The following is a 24450-nucleotide window of genomic DNA, read 5'->3' on the forward strand; positions in this document are numbered from 1 at the left end:
TTGCCGCTTTTCTTCCTCTGTAAGTCTCATTTTGCTGATTTTTTTATAAAAATAAAATAATTATTTGTACTTTTGTTACTTTTTTAAATGGCCCTTATAGTTTCGCTAATAACGTTTCGCCCTTCACACGTTTATGAGTGTTATTTCATGAAATATTTTTACAATTATCATTTTATCCCTTCATCTCGAAGGGCGATTGGAATGAAGGCAATTATTATTATTATTTTTTTTTTTTGCTACAATAGGACAGAAATCAAAAGGGACCCTTTTATCTATACTATCAAAAGTATAATCCTCTTTTAAAATTTGTTAAATAATATTATATTCAAAATTTAATAACTAAAATACTCCTATGTATTCTACCTTAAAACAATTATAAAAAAAAAATTACAAGTTGTCATCACATATTTGATAATTATTTTTTTTGCTAATTATGAGTGTTTAATTATAAAATTTACAATTAAACAATTAGATATCTATAGTTTGATATCTAATTATGATATATTTGTATAAATTTTTCCTCTAAATATGACGTATAATTCAAAAATACTAGACTTCTTGATGGGTTGCCCGCCACATGAGAAAATTAGGTTTATCATTCTGTTTTTTCTTAAAACAATTATAACCAAAACTATTAGCGCCTAGAATAATATATATCTAAGGTGACTATGAATGTTTAAGGGTCTCCTTTTGAATTTTCTATATAAATAATAGCAATGAGTAATTTAAATATATAAATCATAAAATATATCTTTCGCGTATTTTTAAGGACGTGCAATCAAAGAGGTTGAACTTCTTAACCGCTCGTCTTGTGAGAAAATTCTATAAAATCAAGCTGATTATCTCAAAGATAATAAATAAGGCTAATTAGATTTATTATTTTTTTAAATAATTATAATCAAAGTTATCAGCACCCTAGAATAATATATCTCTAAGGTGACTATGAATAACTATGAATATTTAAGGGCCTCCTTTTTAATTTTCTACCTAAATAATAACAATGAGTAATTTAAATATATAAATCATAAAATATAACTTTTGCGTATCTTTAGGCTTTAGCGGCCGCTTTTCAAAAGTAGGAAAAAAAAGTTTATATATAGCTAAGTTAATATGTCTATCATTTTTATTGCCTTGTTGATTATAATACTTTAAAAAAAATTTGAGTTAAAAGGAACTAAAATAAACTTAAATTGTCAAGTTTAATTCAATTTGTTTTCAATCTGAAAAGTTTTGAATTTGATTTTGGTTTAGTTTTTTTAAATAAAATCATGTTAATGTAATTTGTTCTCAATTGAACGACTATATCGAAACCTGTCCAACCCCATATGATATTCATCGACCTACATCAACACTAAATTACAAACATGGCCATGTTAGATCGGGCTCAGCCCGATTAGACTCAGGTCATGTTAGACCCAGCTCGTCCGATTAGACGTTGGTCACAATTGAATTTGGGTGATGTCGAGCATGACACAAATCATGTTAAGCCAAGCTGGTGATAGCCCGACCTGATTGAGACCTCTAGTAGCATCCGTCAATCAATGAATCAGGCTTTGCATATTGAAGCTAGTAAATTAGTTGAGAGTAAGAGTGTAATCGAATCAAACATATTATCGAACCAGCTCAAAAAAAATTCAAAATTATTAAATTATAGCCGAACTCGAATATATTCCATAATTTGATTATACTCAAATTAACGTTAGAATGGTTCAAATTAAACTCGAGTTCAAATTTTATTTCAAATCGAACTCGAGCAAAAATTATTTGTATTTTTAAACTTCAAATCAAATGCCAATATCACATATATTTTTCAAGGTCAAACTCAAATATAGATATTTTTATATTATTTGATTGAGATTCGACTCGTTTACCCCGCTAGTTGAGACTAACATATATCATTGTTAGCAATTGCAAATGAGTGGTTCTTACATCGAAAAAGCTCAAGGATCATTATTGTGAATCGTAACATTGAAAAATGGTGTTTCTCGACAATATATCGAAGATAACTCGAACACTAGTAGGCAAACTTATCATCCACTGCAAAACCTATTACTGGAGTCTAGAAGCATTTGCGCATGATGAATGCTACGGGGATGATGGCGGAGTCCATGCCATGCCTCATTTGCGCCCCCATTGTTGAATTTAAGCTTCTCCAACTGCTCATGAAGCGCCGAGATGTTCAGAAGAGGGGCCATGGTTGGCCTTCCATGAGCACACTGAAAGATTATTCAATCAATTAGAAGAGAACAAAACGAAAACCTTCCAAGTAAATCATACAAGTCATTAGTTTACCTGAAAACATAGGGATGTTGCTTTCAGTTCTTCCACAATTAAAGAACACTCCGAGGGTAACAAAGAATCACCAAACATGATTGCGCCTAGAGAAAAAACTCAGTCAGGAAACTGAGACTGGGAACAATGCCAATAAAAATGCCTTTGTGGATAACCACATCCAAAAAATATGCAGCAGTACTATGCGAGAATCTATTTTTGAAAGTTGAATCAAAGAATATCAGATTCTAACCTTCAAACTAAGGAAAGAGAGAAACAAGCATACCTCTGCAAGCTTTGGAATTAAGAATCCGAAGAACAGAAGGTGGAAGACTTGATGATCCATCAGTCTCGACAAGCTGGTAATATAAACATTGGAAAAAAAAAATATTGGACTACCAATAATACTTTCGCATGGGAAACAAAAAACAAAAAGAGTAAATTTGGTGGCAGCCTTCTATGTATGTGAGAATTCGAATATCAATCTTTATTGTAATACTGAGTGCGACAATTCAACCACAAAACATTTGGCACTCTAGGATATCAAGGATAATGTTATATTAAAAGTAACAAACTTAACAATTCTCCTATTTGTTGATAATTTGTCGAACCTATGTAAACTGTTTGTTAAAGAAAGAGATTATAGATATATACAATTCCATAACATAAAGCTGTACGTTAATGATCTAGATGGAGCATATTTATATGTTTTACCAAACTATTCTTAGGCAGGAGTTACTTGGATGAAAAGTTAGCAAGAGAATAGGAAGGAGGGAAGGTGCCAAAAAATGTAAAATGACTTGTATAGGGCAAGGCAATTTTGTGACCATTTTCCTCTCCTTTTCAACATAGGTAAATCAAACCTCAACATCATGGAATCAGGTTCTAGTAAATACTCCAAAAACAGGGGAAGACAGGTCCATCCAATCATCAACCAATTGACCTGGGCTTGTCTTGGTAGTAAGACTCCGATTATATCGGCAAATGGTTTATATATACATGGCATGGAGACATTAATCCCTGTCCAATACAATTCACTGGTAGCTCCTCAGTGACTCAATGACAGGTAGTTTAGCCATGGTCCGTGGAAATGACTTCTTTGATTTCCAATTGCAAATAGAATTTGACAGAAACATCATTTTGATTATGATTGATATATCTTTCTGATTCATTCACAGAAGGCTACCAACTCTCTCAAGTAGCAAAATTAGTGCAGTTAACTACAAGGTAATGGTTACTTGTTTAAGAATTTGGTTGTGAAGGTTAACTTTGGCAAAAAAGGTGGAACCGCCACCCTAGCAGCCCCCTGGCCCTGGCCCCGGCCCCACAAGATTCCAGAGGGAGTAAATCACGGTTAATGCTGGGCAGGATAGGTGACTGGGGGTCGAAGGAATTTTTGGCGCAGCAGACCAGGGTTTTATCCCCAAGTGCAACTGGCGACCTTCGACCCCATGACTTCATTGGCAAGCTGCAGGCGCCTAACCAGCTGATCCAGCCCGTGGGGGCGGTTGTGAAGGTTAACTTGCATTGATGGGAGAAAGACGAGAATAAGTCAGGAGGAAGAACTGCTTCAGTTGATTATGGACCCAAATAACATACCATACAAGACAATTTCATTCTGATTAGCAAGAGTAATGAGAATAAACATAAAAAAGTACCTCAGAAAAGTGTGATGAATCCAACTTGGAATAAAACGAAGTTCTAGAAAAAGAATCAATAATACCTGCTCGATATACTCAAGAAGATCCTTGATGGTCAAATTAATACCTAAGATACAAGGCACCTGCATGACAATTTGAGAATGTGCAATTATTTGGGAGAGAATGGACATAGTCAGTTAAAGGTAGCATACCAATCTTATGAAAAGTGTAATGAAGAAAAAAATTTGACTCAAAAGGATTCATAATAATCAAGACAAAACATAAAACCAACTAAAGGTGGCATTGGAAAGTTCTAAAAGACTAATTTTCAGCAAAGCTACATGATCTTGTCAATCAATACTCAAACTTCCACTTGAGTATTGAGATCTAAGCTAACCAAAAGTTTGTTACACCTGAGAATAATAAAGATTTTCAACATGATTACTAAGATTGAGATTCTATTGTGATTTCTAGGAGGAAAGAATCTAATGTCAAAGCTCATCATTTGCTCCAACAGAGGTGAACTCCCAGAACACAACAAAGACCAGAGACTAAAAAGACCTTCCCACATCTTGCAGTCTTCATTTCATCTATTTTGATGTTTGTATAGAGTGGAGACACCATAAATCTCATATGAAGATAGAGGGCAAAATCATAGGCAAGAAGTATCTGGGCATCATATCCACAGAAATGCAACACTTCCCTGTGGTTTGGCTAACTCTAATTCAACACTAAATAAGACAGACAGACGAAGTTAAATATCAAAATGCATATCAACTGGCGTAACTCGAAGACTGCTAATATTAAAAGAACAATTTAGCATCAATAATTTGTTACAAACAAGAACAAATTCACTAATAATTGATGTATCATTACATGAAAACCATTGATATCAAGGTATACATGAGAAGAAACAAGCCATGCATGTGTAGAAGGAATGCATAATTATACATGTAATTACTTGGAATTATATATTTGATTTGTTTGCACTAAAAGAGCAAGGCTACTCACGGCAACAAGAGTAACACCACCTTGGTTTCTTTTAAAATGGTTCAGGTTCCTGAAAAAAAAAAGGGTGTTATTTAGTCCATATATATATATATATGACACCAAACTTGGTCGATAGATAAAAATGCTATTAAAAACATGATATAGTTACAATGAGAATATGTAATTCACTGTTGCAACAAAATTACACAAAACAAGTATGAAGAAAGATCAGATGTAGGGAAACTGTGAGTCCATATAATTCTTGAATGGCTCTTGCTCATTAAACCATAGGAGCAATTTCACTGTCATCCCTTAATTTGCATCTTTTCATTTTCGAACTAAATTGTTGGGAACTTGCAATCGAGTTCTATTGGCAGTTTATCCCCACCATTTGCAAGCCCTCCACCCTCGTCCAAGAGCCTACCCCTCTACCTACCACCCTTGTCCACAAGCCTTCCACTGTCATTGATGAGCTCCCCTTCGGTCTGCAAGACCTCCACCCTCATAGAAGAGCATTCACTCCAACATCCACCCTTGTTCATGAGTCTGTGTGCATCGTCGAGCACCCCTTTGCTCACTTCAATGACCCCTTTATGCTAGTCTACGATCCCTCCCTCGTCCGCCAATCATCAGCTGAATAGAGCCTCAAAGAAGGGGGAAATATTACCTCTTTTAATATTTTTGTACAAACAGACATTTCATGCAAAACAAACAGAACAAAATGCTTTTATACAGAAAGATAAGGAAATAACATAAATAAGGTCCTACTTCTGGAATAACTCAGGCAACTGACTTTGACTATTAAAAATCCAACCCCATGCCTTTATCTTCTCAGCATACTTATGCAACAGCTGAAACCCCATCTCAGGAAGAACCTAATAGTTACCAGTGAAAAAAAAAAACAAAGAAGTTATTAACTAACAAAAAAAGTTAATCAAAGAACCTCAAGAAAAAGGAGAGAGTTTAGCAATAAGACAAATACCAACTCACCAACTCCTCCTCCGAATCTAGGTAAGTAATTTCTCTGCCTTCACCAGACAGAACCTATCACCCATAATCATAAGTTTGAGGAACAACATAATGTATCTGTTTACATAATTTGAAAATGCTCAGCACTTCAGTGCGGTATGCAACTTACTTTTCGACGCAGTTCTTCTAAACGAATCCGTTCATCTGCTGCATGCTGATAACAAGTAAAACATTCCAGATAAATGAATACAGACTCACAAGACCTCCTTAAACAAAGAGTGAGTACACTATCACTTCAACTGCACGTTGTACATATTTGATATTGGGTATTATACCATCTTGTATCAGTTAAAATATAAAAAATAAAAGATACAAATATGTTGGAGAACAAGATGACGGCAAAATTAGGGCAAGGCAGAACGGCTATGGCTAATTATTCATATTTTTCTCTTCCATTAAGTCTCACTCTCGTAGCTTATATTATCAACCATAGAAAGCTGAGTACAAAAGTGGCTAATACTTGACCAGTGACAGAAAACCTGCAGGCACAGACTTGTCACAAATACATTACACACACACACACACACACAAGTCAACAGTTTTGTTAAGACAGAGTTACTGTTTGTAGTAGTTAAAGTAGGAAATAATTTAAAGATAATCATATTTACCCTTTAGAGTTTAGCAGTATGCAGTAACCCTCTTCAATCAATGCTCTCCAAGTCAGTCCTACCCAAGGTTTAAAATATCGACCCGTGCCAATGTTTCGGTTCCAGACCGGAACGATACAATTTCAATATCATATCGTGTTGTGCCGATACAGTTTCGGTATATATATATATATATATATAGAAATTATTAGATAAATATATTTATTGTGTATAATTTAAAAATAAGTTATATATTGATTTTATATAAGTTCTCCATTATTAAACAACTCAATATTGTTAAAAAAAATAATTAAATATAGTTTTTTTAAAGAAAATTGATCTATCAATAACTCGAATTAAAATTGATACATTACTAATACTAAAAGGGTTCTTCTAATATTTTGCTTAGGTAACCTTCATAATTCTCCAATGTCTAGATTAAATAATCATAATTATATAAATTAAAACAAAATACTATTTTATATATAATTATATAAATTAACCATTTATTTATTTAATAATTTAAATAATATATATGTAAAATAGTAAAAAAATAAAATATAAATTAAAAATTAAAATAGTAAATAAATATAAAATAATTAAAAGAAGAAGAATATAAATTTGATTTATTAAAATTTTTATAAAAAATTATTTAAAAAAAAAACTAGAAATTTTTAAATTTTTTTAGAATTTTTAAATAAAATTTAAAACATAAAAAACAATTTCAGAATATTATTTAATAAAATTTATTATTATTTTTTAAAATTTAAAATATTTTTTTTATATTTTATTGGGATAATTTAATTAGGTTTAATGAAAATCTCTTTCAAATATCACACTTAAAGTAGGAATTGTTTGATTATTTAAATAGGAATATTAATTTTGCAAAGTACCTAAACCTAAACTTGACACCAACGCCACACGCCTACAATGCCCTGCGGACGCCTCCGGCGGCCGCGGCACCTCCGATGGCACCAGAAACGTCGCCTTGCGATGCCTCCGACGCCCGCGACTCTTCAGGCGCCCCATGACGACTCCGACGACACCGGAAGCTTCCGGCAACGCATCCTTGCTGCTTGAGACCATCGCCGGGGATGTGCCGATTTTGCCTCCCCGACGAAACGGAAAAAACCATTCGTGCCGGGCAGCACGGAACGATACTTCATTCCTTGGTCCTACCCCTTAATCAATAGTGATGGGGAACTCATTCCTCCCTTGTGATTAGAATTAATCACAAAGTTTTGATGTTTGTTAAACACTTTCAGTTAGGTGTTTACATTTGATGATCTCCTACGAGTGTGCACGTCTAATCATATTGATCTCGGAGATGGTGAAGCAAGCTTGGTTGATGGACTTACATGATTAAGGATGGAGCCGTGTAGAGCTTTAACCTCAAGGATGATCAAGTTTAGAGATGCACTGAAGACCCACAATATTGATCATTGTAATATTTTGGGTTTGTTTCGGCTAGAAATATTGTGATGATTTGATTTAACTTATAGGTAGAGATGGTTAGCTACAACCTTTGATCCTAGTGCTCAAATGTTAGCCAACTTAGGTCTTAGATAGTCTTTATCAGATGCCTACCCTAGAAGATGAAGGTAGGTCGATCTAGGGTCTTTGTTAGGTCGACCTTAATGGTGCTTTCTAAGAATGCGAGCATTTGTTTAGAAATTGGTCGACCAACACCTTCTATTTGGTTGACTAGGGTTTGTAATTACCTAGAAGGAAGTAACTTGAACACAAGGTTCTAAAATTCGTTAGGCGCCATACTAGCGCCTAGGCCGCTTAAGTGGGGACTAGGTGCCGTTAGGCGGATTCCACAGTATCAACATAAATTACATAATAAATCACATTCTATAACTCCAACACAATAACATCAAATTTAAAATGAGTATAAAATTACACATCTAATAAAATATCACAAATTTGTTCTACTTCTCCATAATTTTCAACAACTTGTTTTTCATCAGACACAACTCAATATTATCATTATGATCTTCTTCTTCGGATGCAAAATCATCCTCGCGAAGTTCTCTCACTCTAGAGTTTCTTCGGAGTTGTCTGATAAAATGGCGTTTCCAATGGATGAGATTTTGACCAACCTTCAATTCAATCGCGTCCAAGTCGCTAGGAAAGATCCGACAACAAATTTTTCTTCAAATCGATTTCTCCAACCTTTTAACTCTCTGATTTCTCATAAATATGGACTTCTTCATTCGTTCTAATTTCTCCGGCTCTGGTTACTCGATACGATGAAGATGAAGTTTGGTACTAACTACTAGGGCAGGCCAACAAATCGATTTCCTTGTTGAACTAAAGTTTAAGGCTTATAAAAAAAAAGTTACATTTCAGTTTTTTTTTAATTAGACTTTAAATTTAAAACCTCAAACGAAAAAAAAATCATGAAAACTAATGATTCGACCGATTAATCAGAGCCTAGGGCCGCCTAATCCAACCTAGGCGCAAAGGCCAATCGACTAGCATGTTTTCGGTGCGGTTGGTTGGCGCCTAGTGCTTAGGTGGCCGCCTAAGCCGATTTTTAGAACACTGCTTGAACAAGGTTTTGCTAAGTCAAACTAGGGTAAGGTTAACCCAAGGGAACTACTAGGTCAGCTTACACAGCAGTCTACGCAGCTAAATTACATAATGTAATTAGGTCAACTACCTAGATTAGCTGAGGTGATCTAAGATTTTTATAGGTCAATATAAGATTTGAAATGCTTGCACCAACAATTTGAAAACCAAAGTTAGGCTGACCTAAGATTTGGTAGATCAAATTAAGTAGACAGGATATGATTGTTGAAGCTGAATTTAAATCAAATTTTTGCGGTTCTTTTGGTGTCAGAACTTGCACAAAATTATTTCTAGCTACTCTCCGTCAATACTGAAGTGCCAAAAGATCATAAGGAAGCTTTGGAAGCAAAATTTAAAGTCTCAAAGATACCAAATGAGGTTTCTAACTCGTGAGTTTTCATCCTTGATTCCTTGGCGAGGTTTCATCCTCCTGTAGAACTCTTTAGCTAGCTCGTGAGATTTCATCCCTCATTTTTAGAGGCTTCCTCCATTGCTTCAGTTAAAGAACACAATGGTGGATAGAGGGTGTCAGCATCAGACGCAACAACAGTTGTGGATGTAAGAGCAAGTCTTTGAACCACTTTATATTAATTATTCCAATATTGTGTCTATTTTACTTTATTCTGCTGCATATTATTTATCATCTTGATATCATCACATGCACGCACTTGTGTCTAACGATTTGAATTGAGCTTGTGCATTTGGGAGAAAATTGTGCAACATCTCTTCACTCCCCATCCCCTCTAGCTGGACCAGTGATCCTTAACAACCAGGGCATGGCAATTATGTTAATGAAATGAGGGAAAATAAAAAACCTGCATGATACCACTTTCAAAATCTCAAATGGATTGAACAGATTTTTTTTTCCTTACCATTTTATAGATTTAAATTTGCCACATGAGCTTAGTGAAGTGACTAGACCAAAGTGGAGATTTGGGATATGGGATACATGGAATGCTTGAAGCTCCAAGGGGGGTACATGGAAGTTGCCCATAATTCCAATACAAATACATATCTCCTTAATTTCTGATTGTCTTCTAATAATACTCCCTAGTGGATGGCATAATCCATATGACTTGTCACGTTTGGGTCAGATTCTCTCAAATTATAACCAACCCAAATATCTCTAATTCAAATTCAAGATTGTCAATAAACCCAAATATTGCTATGTTCAAATAAAATATATATATCTAAGTGTAGAAAAACACCAAGTTAACATCATTTGGTATAACAGGACCAATCCTGCAAATCAAATTGCATTACTCAACCATAATTTAACCTGCGCCTGTACAACAGAGAATTGCATATTAGATGTCTTATCCGAAAAGCACAAGCAAGCTACTTGAAGCACATAAAAAGTTTACTCTCTCAAAGCACCTGAATCACTATGCATCCAATATCCAGTAAGTAAGCTAGCAAGAGAATGAACATCAAGATTTGACCAGTGGTAAGAAATAAAAGACACTAAATGGTTGTTAATGTTCGGTGTGAATAAGTAAAACATTCACCACAGATGGTAGAAAGAAAGATGATTCTTCTGAAATATCTAAACAATAATCCATTTGCAACATTAACAATGTTAAGCAATCATTTTCACCACATCTTCACAAAAGGAAAAGTTGATACCTGATCAATGACCATCAAATTTCCACTAGCCATCACTGGAATATATTTATTGTCCAACTGAAGGAGAACCCTAGCATCATGCAGGCAATTTTTATCAATTAATTCAGGAACTAATGAGTCACCAGTGAAATGTAGGAGACCAGAAGAAATGTCAAGTATATCATCAGCCTGTTGGAAAGATTTCTGTGAACTGCCACCATCCTAAGAAAAATGAAGAAAAGATTGTTCATTCATCACAAGTCGATTGCATCATAAATCAACTCAACTTGACAAATCAGGGATATTAAACCTTAGTCTGGTAAACTCCAGGACGCCATTTAACCAACACAGATGTTGAATCTTCTTGTATATCATTGATTGCATTGTCTGGGCAGGGGTATCTTACATCATAGATTTTTATCTTTTCACTACTGGGTTCTCTAATTAAGGAAAATAATAAAAAATGAAATTAATAAAAGACCATTCAAGTGGCAAACAATCAAAGGAAAACTATTAACAAGGAAGTTACATGGAATCTTGCAGGCAATCCTCAGAGGCGAAAGGCTGCAGGAACGGCTGAGATGCATAAGGGTGTGACAAATCACCTGGTGAACATGTAGTATTTGCCAGATATAAAAACAAACTACTATAATTCAGAAATAAATGAAAAGCGCATCTATAATCCATGAATGCCAGCAGCACCAAAACAGGCTTAAGCAAAGAAGAAAATAGTTTTAAAAAATAACTGTCATACCAATTGATTTTTTGGAGAATGGAGAACTAGATTTCTTTGCAGCTACGGTAGTTGGACAACCAAGGACAGAGAACTTGCACTTGCCTCTGTAAAAAGGAGGAGCTGACTGACTTCTTGATCTTTCCATGTAATTCAAAGGTAAACGTTTACTTTGAAATTCTTGCGCATCCTGCAAGTTTCCTACCTTCACAGTATCCTTTTGCACAGCATCCCATTTGGGCTTATCCTCCATGTAATTGCAATCCAAAGTTCCTATTGAAAAGCAGCTAATATCATCATTTACCTTACCAGATAAGCAAATATTGTCAAATACCATATCATCTTTAGGGCAAAAACTATATGTTTTTCTCAACGGATTTTGAGAGTGATTCCAGTCCAACTTAGTTACTGTAGGAAATGAGCAAACATTTTCCGAGTCCATATCATCCGCAAGTTGAAAACTGTGTGTTTTACTCATGGGACTTGGTGAGAAATTCCAGTCCAGTTTGGTTGCCATGCATCTTTCGCGTGGAAAAAGAACAGTTGAACTATCCTGAGTTGGACTCAGACATTCATCTTTGCATTCTGATTTCTGACAAGGCCAATTTTCATAACCTTCAAAAGGCATCAATTTGCTTTCCGAAGGGCTCCTATTTTTAGGACCAAATTCCTCCACAGTTGATCTTGTAGGCCAGACACATAAGCCAGGAATTTCATAATGGGGACTAATTGCCCACTCTCCTAGACCAATATCAAACCCCTGGGAACTGCTTAAGCAATCATGACCAAAGGAATAAGGGCTGATCAAATCATTAGATGAGACATAAGGATGCCTAATTGTCTGGCATTTTCTAACTGTTGGAAAAGAAGGAATAGAGACATCAACTATTTCACAAGGAAATGTACTTCTGTAGTTTAAATGCTTAATGTTATATCCAGAAATCATGAGATCTATATCGTCACAAGACAAGTCACTTCTTGACCAATCAATACTGCAATTCGATTCGCTATGCCTCGAGTAGTATGGCGAGCCATAGTTCATATTTTTCATTAAAGAGTAGCCATTAGTAGATTTAGTGCCTGATTTGCTGAGCAAAGAACAAAAGGGAGGTGAAAACTCAACTTGTTGATATTTTATTTTGGCATCCTGAAACTTAGGTGAAGTAGCATCAGAAGCTGCCGCCTCACTCGAGTTTCCTACTTCTTTAGAACACATGTACTTAGAACAAGAATTTAGCACATCATGCTCATCTACAAACTGAGGTACGGGATCTGAAATAACATTATTTTGCAACAAACAATTGCTAAAGCCCTTATAAGAATCAATGTCCATGCAAGTGATGTTATGGTATGTTGAATCAAGCAAATTTTCTGCACTTTCCTTGAAAATTTGGAGAGGACTTGACTCCTTGACCTTATCAATTTCAAATTGACATGATTCAGAATTCCTAAAAAAATTATTGAGATCATTCTTTGACCTTCCATGATCTTGAGAAACATCGGTATCTTCTGAATTAAAACCTAGTGGGATTGTCATTTGTGTCTGGGGAGAGTTCTGTTGTATCTGGCAACTGCTTCTCTTCTTCATGAAGCTAACACCCTTCATAGTATCTCTAATGGAAGTTTCTGAAAACAATATCCAGTGGAAACAATTGAAAGAACTTACTCCAAACTTCAACTATGTGAATTTTAACATGTCAACCACTAAAGAAAATTTTGCAAAAAAAAAAAAAAAGGAGAAAAAAACTCAAGGAAAAAAAATGGCACAATACAGCCTTAAACTAATCGAGCACACATCCAGCCATTGGAAATAAAAATTTGTTTATCAAGAAACACTGTATTCACCTTCATCTTGTGCTTCACATTTTCTAGGTCTGTGATTTTGCTGGGGAAAAGAATTTCCTGTAGACAAACAACAGATGAGCAATAGACGCATGTGATTAAGAACAAAACATCATGTTCCTTAAATTTGCAAGTGCATGTCTAAGAGTAGCACCTTGCTGAGGAGGTGCCAAATGTTGCTGCCAAGAATGTCTAGCAGCTTCCTCAAAGAATGTTAAGATTTTTTCCCAGTCCTAAAAAGAAACAGCAAGATGTAACTACACCTTCCAAAAATTGCATCTATTGACTGAAAAAGTAAATATTACCTAAACCAAATTATTCCAAGTCAAATGCAAAAGAAATTCTACTTCAGAAAGCATTAGCAAGCAGGTCTATAAAGGGTTCAGACCCATCACTAGTTCAAGAAAAAGAAAAAATAGCACAAATTGATGATCTATTATAAAGAGATAAATCTTCACTAGACTATTCCATGATGTAACATTTCAGAAAAATGAATAAAGACTTAGTCAAACGCATCCAAGTAAAGTAATTATAAATTTTTCCTTAACTGTGTATCTTATGAAATATCATCCTTCAAAACAACATTTAAAAAGTCAACACCTATAACTAATGTTTAAGGTCACACAAGAAAAGTAGGGATGTTTCATAAGAGATGTCCTTTCAAGGTCTAAGAAAGAAAAAAATGTCAAAATGGAATTGCAATGACTCAAGAGCTCTCTCAACTTGGACAAACAAAATAAACAGGCCTGAAACTACGAACGAACCTAGTTTTCAGTTTTTTGTGTGTGCATATACATGGGCTGCATAGACCATCTAGTGCTGCATATTCAAGTCAACCACATGGGGACCGCATGTGCTTTATGTGATACGATCCTTTGCAGAACATGTGGTCACCTAGACTGCTTTTTTAGATGGTGTTAAAATATATTATCACCAGGAGCAATTAGATCAACTAGAAAATAAAATAGGATAAAATAAATTAAGAGAGTATAGGAATTTCAAAGATGATCATAGATTATATAGTTAAACAAGCTGAATTGATTAGTTGAAGGTCTAGGATATATACAGAGACCAAAAAAACTCTAAAAAATATCATCAGAAGTGGTTCAAGATATCTAGATATAAACAGTGATATAGCCTTGCATAAATTTCACTAGAGGGAAAAAATCTCAATGGCCAACCACATGTTGGGACTAATATTGCTTGTTGATGTTGGGTCATTGAGTGTGTTGATACATGTAAAGTTGATCATATAGAAGCCAAAGTGAAGTGACTCACAGGTATGATGTTAGAAATTTGTAGAACTTAGAAATGAACAATACATGGAGGTTTTCATTGTTGCAGAAAAAAGTCAAAGATGTTAAAGAAAAAAATTGAACATTTGCACAAGAAATATTAAGAACGTGTAAAAGAGCTAGCACCTTGAATTCAACAATTGTCTTTGATGGTTCAAAATGAATACCGTAGAGAGAAAAAGGGCAGTGTAGGTTAAGTATAAATGCAGGATTAGCTTGTATTTTTCGTTTCTTTCTGCCTTGCAGAAGATGATCAACAGAATGAAGAGCTGAAGAACACATAACTGTTGATGCCAGATTATTGAGCAAATTATGAATTGGACCCTTGCTGACAAACCTCAAGTTCACATCTGAATAGAATTAAGAAGACAATGCCAAGTTGTCAAGAGTTTAACTAGAACCAAAGAGGAAAAAAGGATACATAGATACTGGAGAGCCTGAAAAAGTGCAATGTCTGTTATTAACAAATATACATCAGATATACAATGTTGTTTTTCTTAAGTTAAGTATGAACCTTCGTAGAGAAAACTTCGCTCGGTCGAGAAATATATCCAGTAAGCATAAGTATATCATCAGAGAAACCCACTTCGCGAAGTGAACAAGATACATCGCCAAACATACTAGAAACCAAAGGCAGAGGAGATGAGGCAGGCACTGTGTTAAGTAGCTCATCTTCTCTGCATCATAATCCACAAGAAGAACATTTAACTGGATAGAAATATACAAATATGCAGTAAGTTATTGGTAAAAAGATGCACCTGTCAATATCAATCAGTTTGAAAGAAACTTGTGGGTGGACTAAAGCAGCTCGTACAATAACTTTCTTCACACAATGAATCACTTTTTGTGTGCTTGATGAATGAAACAAAAGATAGATTCCCAATTAAAATTTTGTCTAACACGTAGCCAACAGTGCAAGCATATAAACTTACAAGACAAGGTGCACAAGTTCAAAGAAAGCAACCTAGATTGCATGTATCTTCTCCTAACAGGTTGGTTGTAAAATAAATCTCGAACAACAACTGCAGGAGATGAGAGAGAGCCATAAGGCACCATTTTAGGACTGGGGTACTTGTGCTGGATTAATTAGAATTCAGTATTTCATTAGATAAATTGAGTCTTAAAATTTACAACAGATAGCACAAACTTGATAATTCTGATTCAGATAATCTAGAAAGATAATCATCACCATCATAAGGGGTCTAGAAGGATCTCTCAGGGGAAGGAAACTTCAAGAAGGAAACTACCTGTTGTGCCAACATCTTCTCTCTGATCATCAATTCCAAGAAATAAACACCTTGATCCCTGGCAATTTAAAATAATTTATTGAAGAAATTTAAGTCCAATTCTATCTAACCAATAATCAAGCAAAATCAGTACCTTTATAATCTTGCAATATGCATTGGGCTTGCCTCGTGCCTGTGTTCGAATTTCAACTATTGAAATATCTGAAAGTGAGATCATCATGTCTCCTTCAGAACCTAATCCATGACTACCAACTTTTATGTCATCCAAGAGAGCAGACTTTGAAGTTGCTGTTGACACACCATAAGACTTCTTTATCTTAGCAGTCAAAATATCGAGCTAATAAGTCCTCTACATTCTACAGTCTAAAGTGATTCATGTGAGAGAGGTTTAAATAGAGAATTGAGCTGGCACATTAAAGGAATGAGAATTATAGCAATCGAGGAGGCAACTGGTCAAAATGAAGCTATGTTCAAGAACCATCAAATTCAATTGGACATATGTAATATAAATCTAATTTGGCACTCTTATAACTGAGAAAAGTAATAAAAACATGAATTCCATTTATCCTATTGTTCAATGGAAGGATGCTGCCACGCAAAAGGAATGTTGTACCACAGGTGAAAGCTAAAAGTTATTGCTTATAGTGCTAAAAAAGTATAACCAATGAGCTAAAGAAGCATGACATATAAGAAATATATTAAAACATTTTCATCCAGCTCAACAAATTTTGGTCAGATTCAATTCACACCCTATTCAATAAAATTCCAAATGGTATCCAATACCGGTATACAGATAGAACTCTAATTTCACTAAAAACGTGCACTTTCATCAGCCCATAAGATGAGAGAGAGAGAGAGAGAGAGAATTTCAGACCACGTTTTTCTCCCAAGATGACCAGTTCATCTCTCGAAATACCACGACCTGGAATCAGAGAAAAGGTTACACATACCTTTTCAGCGAGTATTTCTAAAAGATGAAATTTAAAAAGAAAAATGATGAAAGAAGTAAATTCACGCACCATCATCTTCTACTTTGATATAACATGTTCTCACATTTACAAAAACAGAGACCTGGAAGTAGAAGTAAATTAGAGGCAACAGTAAAGTAATAAACCACATATATCGCGTAAGAGAATGAACAAGGACAACAGTGAATTAGTCGCCGTGCCATGATCTGAACAAACAGAAATTGTAAGAAATTGAAACTATGGCCACACCTTAGCGGCACCAGCATCTAGACTATTGTTCACCAATTCTTCCACCACTCTCGGCAAGTCAAACATAAGTACGCTAGATCTCAGGGGACCATGAACACTCCTCGGCAAACGCTTTACTGGGTTCATTGAACAAGCTGTAGGAAGAAAAGATAATCAAACCTATCAATCAATAAATATCGACGCTAACAAATACAATCGAGTATCTTATGGGAGTCATGAGAACCCTAGAAACCATATGACGTTCACCAAGAAAAGCGTGTGGAACGATGTGCGAGGGAGAAGCCGAGAAGAATGCCACGAAAGCTTTCCAAATAATTCACTGGATCAAATCGGAGGACGAAGAGAAGGAAGAAACACCTGTCGTCGCCGGCCGATGGTCGCTGAGAAGAAAAGCGGGAATCCTCGCAACGGTGACTACGAAGTGCACCAGTGACGTTGGATCCGATGGGATACTCGAAGAGTCCGAGTCAACTCGTGCCAGTTCCGAGTCGATAACGCGGGGTTCCTTGTCGGATAAGTCATAACTTGACAGAATCCGTTAACCCGCCAAAGGAAACTAGTTTTGTTTTTTATATGCAAAATAAATACCTTAAAATTTAAAAGATTCTCTGATTATGAAAATCGTTAAAAAAATACTCTTTTACTTTTTAAAAATCAAAATCATACCCCTGTTCTAAAAAACAACATTATAATATCAATTAATTATTTTTTATAATTATAGCCGCTATTAAGTGACTATTACATTGTTTAAGATGATTTTAAGTTTAAGTAATATTTATTAAGTTGGAAAAAAAAACTTTATTAGACACATTGCAACAACTATAGTAGCTGTAGTATTTTGTAATAGCTATGACGGTTATAATAATATTAGAATAAAAATATTTTTGATAAAAAAAAATATGGTAGTACCTTTATTTTTGGGCATTAGGCTAACTAATCACTCTTTTGATTTTTATCAAAAAATATATATAAAAAAAATAGAGCTCCTCGTTTTCTTGAAAAGAAAATTCGAGATTTGAAAATAAATAATGTGATAATTTCGTATTTTTTTCAAATTTAAAATCCAACCTAACTACGAATTTCAAAAATAAATTAATCTAAATTTGTTTTTTTAACTAATTCTTAATTTTATGATTTTTTTTTTTTTTCTCTGGCCTGGTGAGTGCAGTGGGGCAACCACGTGGCATAGTTTCGGAACCGAGTCTGGACGATCCGACACCGAAGCTGAACTCGTAAGAGCGACACCCGGGTAGGCGGGTACACTTCTAAGAGTGAAATCTGTATAAAAAACCTTTCCCTTTTTCTGTCTGTTTGTTTCCGAAAAGAGGCGAAAGAAGAGACGCGAAAGTTGAAGGGAGCTAAAACAAATCACTTCAATTTCCTTCTTCTTCGATCTCAAAATATCAATTTTTAGTGTTATTGATCACTACTTTCCTTCGATCTCGGTGTAGCTAGGGTTCTTGATCGCGTCTTCGATCGCTTCCGGGCGGAAAACAGATTCTAGGTTTTCTATAATTGAAACAGTGGATGGGCAGTGGCACTAGGAACTGGCCGTCTCCGGCGCCGGAGGCTCTGATGGCGTTCTCCGACCCCTCCTGGCATACTCCGTGGTGCTGCTCCCGGATGCATGATGAACTGGAAAGCTAAGAAGGTTGCCGGCAAGCGCAAGAAGGCTGCGGTGGTCACTGGAGGGGTGCATCTTGTCGGCGATATGGCGCCTCTTGTCGGCGGTGCTTCCGTTGAGGACCTTGTGAAAGCGTGCCGGTTCTACTACCGGAAGAGGAAATTCGTGCGCTCCGCCCCCTTCGCACTGCACCCCTGAACACGACCTCCTTCCTTATCCGCGCGAATGAGTCCGGTGGGATCGCTCCTCTGATCTTGCCGTGCTCCGTCACGCCGGCTGTCCTCGAAACCCCGAAGCTTTCCTCGTCAAGCGAGGACCTTGCCGACATGGTCAAGGAGTGGGGCGTCGACGGGTACGGCTCGATGAAGGGCCTGATCCGCCTTCAGTGGCCTAGCGGCGAGGGTGAGGATGATGGACGACGACAATGAGGAGCCGACGGCGGTGTCGAGCGGTAGCGACTTGGAGAACATGGGGTGGAGCGCCTCGTTCAGAACTGCCGGATGACACTGGTTGGAGATGGACCCCTGGCGATGACTCCGATCGCCATGCCGATAGGAGATGATGGAGAGCAGGGCGAACGTCCAGAATGCGCAGATAGTGCAGATGGAGGAGGAGAACCTGATTCTAACGGTCTGTTTGCGAGGGGGTGAGGGAATGGAAAGGAAGGAGAAATAAGGGAAATTGAAACTTTGAACCTTGTTTGAAAAGGAGTGAGGGAAAGGAAAGAAGGGTAAGCTTTTAATCTTTACTCATTAAAAAGAGATTTTCTTACCGGGTGTAAGGAAGGAGAAGAGAAAATAAAAGGTTTTTTATTTCTATTTTTAATAGTTTAAGAAATTTTTCAATTTCTAATTTTACTATGTCGTTGGAGTCCAATTTATTCGTCTTATTCACAGTTCGAATCTGACATTTCTTCTAACTGAATTGAAGGGAAAAATCACTTTTACCTTCTAACTAAATTTAAGGGAGAAATTATTTTTGTCTTAAAAATTTAAGAGGATATTAATTATTTTTTAATTTTTTCATCAAAATTTAATAAATTTTAAAGAGTAGGAATTTATATTATCAACATTATCTTTCAATCAAATTTTTTATTTAAAATTTTTAAAATCATTATTTTTATTATTTCTCATTTAATTAATTAATTGATTATCGATAATAAAAATAATTAATTTAAATAATAATATAAAAAATTAATTTTATCATTAAAAATATCTAATTTATATTTATAAAATAAATATTAATATTATGAAAAATATCTAATTTAAAAAATAAAAATATTTTTATAACTTTATCTATTTAATTTTTATTTTTCATCCTTTTCTTTCAAACAAAATAATACATATTATGTTAATCAACTTTCTTTCCTTTCCAAATAAAACAAAATTAAATACTTAATTCTCTTTCCTTCTTCCTACATTAATGAATTTTTACTCACTCCATCCAAACAGGTGATAAATGAGCGATTTTTATTGATGGAGAGGGAGGTCGGCGAGTTCAAGAGGCGGCTGTTGCTGCTGGAGTACATCAATAGCGTCGTGAAAGTTTGATCCACGATCCGCTACGTGGCATGCAAGTGTTCCATGATTTACGCCCACTTATAAATAAAAAGTTGAAAGAAGAATTAAAATGATTGAATCAAAATTAATAAATAATACGCTAAATATATTTGACCACCTAAGTAATCTTTTGATGTGACCCTAATTTGCTGAATTTAAAAGAAAAATAATCGGCAAATCCATATTGCAAGGGTGATTACTAAGGATTAAATTTCCATCTCATCTCATGTGCTAACATGTGGTGTGTGTTAGTACAAGTATTTTGTAATAGTTTTAATATGATCAATCAAATTAAGTTGAGTTTTGTTGTATTTAATATTTTATGTCTAAGTATATAGGAATTTAAAGTACTAGAAATCGAGCAGAAGACGTAGCGGATGAGAAAAATGACACAGGAAATGAGTCGACAGACTCAGTGCATCTGAAGGACGATGAGTTACGGAAGAGTAAACGGTGGACGAGAATAACGTGCATGACTTTTGAGGGACGAGAGGCGAGGGAGGAAATCTGTTCGAGGAGAAAGTCGGAGTTAAATTCGAGTGAGCTCAACTCTGGATAATCGGAACATTACTCATGCAAATAAGACCAACTGGAGGTTGATCTACCTTGTGGAAGGCGTCTTCCATGACCTATGAAAGGTGTTTTCAATGTCTCACGGAAGGCTCTTTTAATAGCCGCTAGCTGAATATAAAGTTTTATCTACGACGGATAAAACATATCCTATTGAAGATGTCTTTGACCATCTTGAAGACACCTTTAAGTTATAGATAACATTTTCCATAAGCTATAAAAAAACCTCTTGACTTAGAATTCCAAAACAATTTCTGTAATCAATTTTAGTCTATTTTTGAGTTTTCAAAGAGTGTAAGAGGCTTCTTCATCTTCAACGAAGGAGAGATTTTTATTGAACTTTCAATTATCTTGGATTAATAATCATCTAAGTTGTAACCAAATAACTATTACACATTTTTTTTTAAAGTTATTATTTATTTAATGTTAATTATCTATTGTTGTTTAATATAATTGTGCATCTTTGCTAAGTTCGAAAAGTAAAAAATGATTATTATATTTTTTTTAGGCTATTAATTCCCTCTCATCGGTCACATCGGGACCAGTATTATGGAGGATTTAAGTTATTAGATGTAGGATCTAATAATCGGTTTGTTAATACTGATGAATTATCAAATGAGTTATGAAATTTATGATAAATAGTCTATGTACAATAGGCTGATATAAAAAAAAAAAAGTCAAAATCAATTTGGACATGATGTTAGAATCGAAACTTCTTTTTCTACCTCACTATTTCTCCCTTAAGACGAGGTCTCCTATTGTCGCACCAACTCACGTAAAACTTTTCGTTGTACTTGCAAGAACTTCAACAATATTGACTCGAGCTTAGTCTTTTGATTTCATTATTGTTTCCATATTGGCTTCTATTTAGATGATCTTGAGATAAATTCGCCTCTCCTCATTGAAAATTTTGACTATACCATTGACTGTAACAACTAATGCAATATTATTATAGTATTATAGTTATTACAACTTTAGCTACTACAATATTGTAAACAACTAATACAATACTTTAGCATTTATCTAAGTAGCTAGGTACCTGTTATAGTTATTTTAAAGCGATTTTAATCAATTTAAAAATAATTTTAATAAAGTTTATGTAATTTTGATAAGTTAATAAACAATATTATTATATAATATTTTTTTATATAAATGAAATAATAAAAAATTTTATGCTACAGATATTTTTTAAAAAAAATTGGGACAATTTTTTTTTTTGTCCTTTTCATTCCTCAAAGTAAACTAGCATGCTCTTTTTTTTCTTCTTGTAAATCCTTATCTTTAAAAATATTTTATCTGCCCTTCCAAAGAGAACATAAAGGCTAAAAATACATACTTAAAAAAAAACACCCTTCTGTTAAAAGGAAAATGATCAAAAGATATTTTATCATAATTTTCATTCAAAATTATTTTTATTTTAGTATTGTTAGTCAAAATTATTAGTTATAACTTAATTAAAATTGCCATTTGTAAAATATTATTTTATCAAAATAATATTATTCTAATTTAATTAAAAATATTATATTATATATTAAAATACTCATACTTATTTAAAAATAATTCAAAGGGTAAAAATTAAAATGATGCCCAAATTAAGAGAAATATCATATTAGTGGACGATCTTCTCATGATTTTATCCAAAAATATCATTAGATTCAGTATTATTTAAAAACTACCTAGTAATTTCTATCATGTATAAAAGCTCTTGACTAACTTCTACAACGTGTAAAAGTAAGTATGTAGTTGTCACACGTTATAGAAACTATATGCTAGCTTCTATATGTTTGATCATGATTATATTATGTTTATTTGAAAACTAAGGAGTGTCATAAAGTCTATACTTTGCACGTATTTTTTTTGCTAGTTGAAATATTATTTTAACCAGGTCAGACGTGTAACCATAATCTAAATTTAACTAGAGTTGACTGTCGACTATAATTGATATAATAAATTAATTAATTTTAAAATATAAATAAAACAAATGTGAATATTAATTGTTTGAACCTATAGAACAAAAGTATTTAATATCCAATACATTCAAAAACATATAGTAAACATACTATTGAAGTTGTGATCTTGGACTCTTCTTAATCAAACTCATTAATTATTGTATCATTATTAATTTTTGCTTTCACTAATGGATAATTAAAACCTTGGAAGAAGCTGTTGTTGGCCGGTCAAAAGCTAGTTGTTGTTGCATTTGAAAGAGCATAGTATTGGTATCCCAAGGTTGTTTTGATGTGATCAAATAAGTTAAGTTAGGTCCTATTGTGTTTAATCATATGTCTAAGTGTGCAGGAACTTAGGAGCACAGGAAGTCGAGCAAAAGACGTAAATAGCGAGAAGGATGACACGGAAGAGAACCGACAGGCTCGGTGCGTCTGAGAGACGAGGTGTTGCGGAAAAGTACATCGACGGACGAGAAGGGTGCGTGCGGTGTTTCCGAGGAACGAGAAGTTGAAGCGGAAGATTGCTCGAGGAGCGAAAGATGCAGCTAGCGCGAAGTTCGGCACGGGAGAGAGCCGACGGGCTCGGTGCATCCGAGAGATGGAGAACTATGAAAGAGTATGCTGGCATATGAGAAGGAAGCACACGACAATTCCGAGGGACGAGAAGTCAGAGCGGAAGCTTGCTTGAGAAGGCCGGAAGTTGGGTTCGGGTGAGCCCTATTCCGGATGGCCGAAATCATCCAAGTGAGTGAAGCCAGAGCGGAAGACCCGGACCGAAGCAAGCGGAATCAGAGCTAGAAGGCCCAGACTGAAAAAAGTCAACGTGGTTGACATTCTTGGTCCGAGCGCTCGAAACGGAGTTTTATCCGGATCACATTTGACTACGATCTGTTACGAAAGGAATAAAATTTTATCTCACTACAAGCGCTTGGAATCCTTCCAGACGCCCCGACCAAGCTATAAATACAACTTTGGTGCAAAAAGCTAAATATGACAAGCATTATTGCAACAACACATGTACGCTTCCAGTTTTCTATTTAGCTTCTTCTTTTTGTGTGATCATTGCTGTAAATAGGCGTTTGAAGGAGATATTAGTGCGCTCTACTTACTTGGATTAACAATCTTCCCGATTGTAACCAAGTAAAAATTTATGTGCCTTTGTCTTTTTGATTTCTTATTCTTTTTTATGCAAGTGTTTGTTTAAGTTATAAGTTGAGAAAGGTATTTTTGTTTTAATTTGTGCAGGGGCTATTTACCCCCCTCTACCTGTCTGCCAAGGGTCCTATCACATAGTAAAGTGCTGCTCGGTGGGAGAGGGTAACAATTGCTGCTATTGGAGCAGCTAGGGGTGTTGTTGTTATGTTGCTGGAAAATAAATAGCAAGATTAAGTATGTCGGAGAATAAAGGAGCAGACTGCGGTGGGAAAAAGAAAGGGAGAAGGAGGGAGGGAAAACAGAAGGTAAAAAAGAAAAGAGGCAAAGATCAGCATGGCAGTGTCGTAGGCGGTGGGAGTTGTTCGCGTAGGAGAGAAAAAAATAGAAATGAAAAACGGAAAGGAGAATTTTCTCAAAAAAAATACCGTAAATCATTGTAATCGATCTAAGTCATTAAATTTTGTTTGATTTTAACTTAGCTATGTCAAATCAAAGTAATTTTGATTTGAACCCATGAATAAGAGGGAAAAAAAAAGACAATAGGGTTGAAGCGAATAATC

General features: G+C 35.0%; 1 protein-coding gene across 11 annotated transcripts; it reads right to left on the bottom strand.

Annotated features, from left to right (window-relative positions):
• Positions 1-1879: 1879 nt before the first annotated feature.
• LOC121971372 (DNA mismatch repair protein MLH3-like) lies at positions 1880-17516 on the bottom strand. Of its 11 annotated transcripts, none has more exons than XM_042522607.1 (25): positions 17391-17516; positions 17034-17167; positions 16836-16887; positions 16691-16738; positions 15950-16104; positions 15817-15874; positions 15534-15591; positions 15328-15420; positions 15084-15246; positions 14991-15006; positions 14696-14919; positions 13429-13507; positions 13278-13334; positions 11454-13058; positions 11229-11304; positions 11010-11139; positions 10721-10921; positions 6040-6084; positions 5892-5945; positions 5670-5776; positions 4923-4971; positions 3995-4054; positions 2558-2630; positions 2293-2378; positions 1880-2216 (listed from the first exon to the last, which is right to left on the bottom strand). In XM_042522607.1, the coding sequence occupies exons 2-25, from the start codon at positions 17157-17159 to the stop codon at positions 2031-2033; spliced, it is 3801 nt and encodes a 1266-aa protein (XP_042378541.1). In that variant the 5' UTR covers positions 17160-17167; positions 17391-17516; the 3' UTR covers positions 1880-2030. The 11 variants fall into 11 exon arrangements, 9 of the variants coding, with proteins under 9 accessions (XP_042378541.1, XP_042378543.1, XP_042378539.1 ...); XM_042522609.1 differs by having other exon boundaries at positions 16694-16738; positions 17280-17480; XM_042522605.1 differs by having other exon boundaries at positions 17280-17480.
• Between the last annotated feature and the right edge of the window lie 6934 nt (positions 17517-24450).

This window comes from Zingiber officinale, chromosome 4A, assembly GCF_018446385.1.
Source record: "Zingiber officinale cultivar Zhangliang chromosome 4A, Zo_v1.1, whole genome shotgun sequence".
NCBI lineage: Eukaryota > Viridiplantae > Streptophyta > Magnoliopsida > Zingiberales > Zingiberaceae > Zingiber > Zingiber officinale.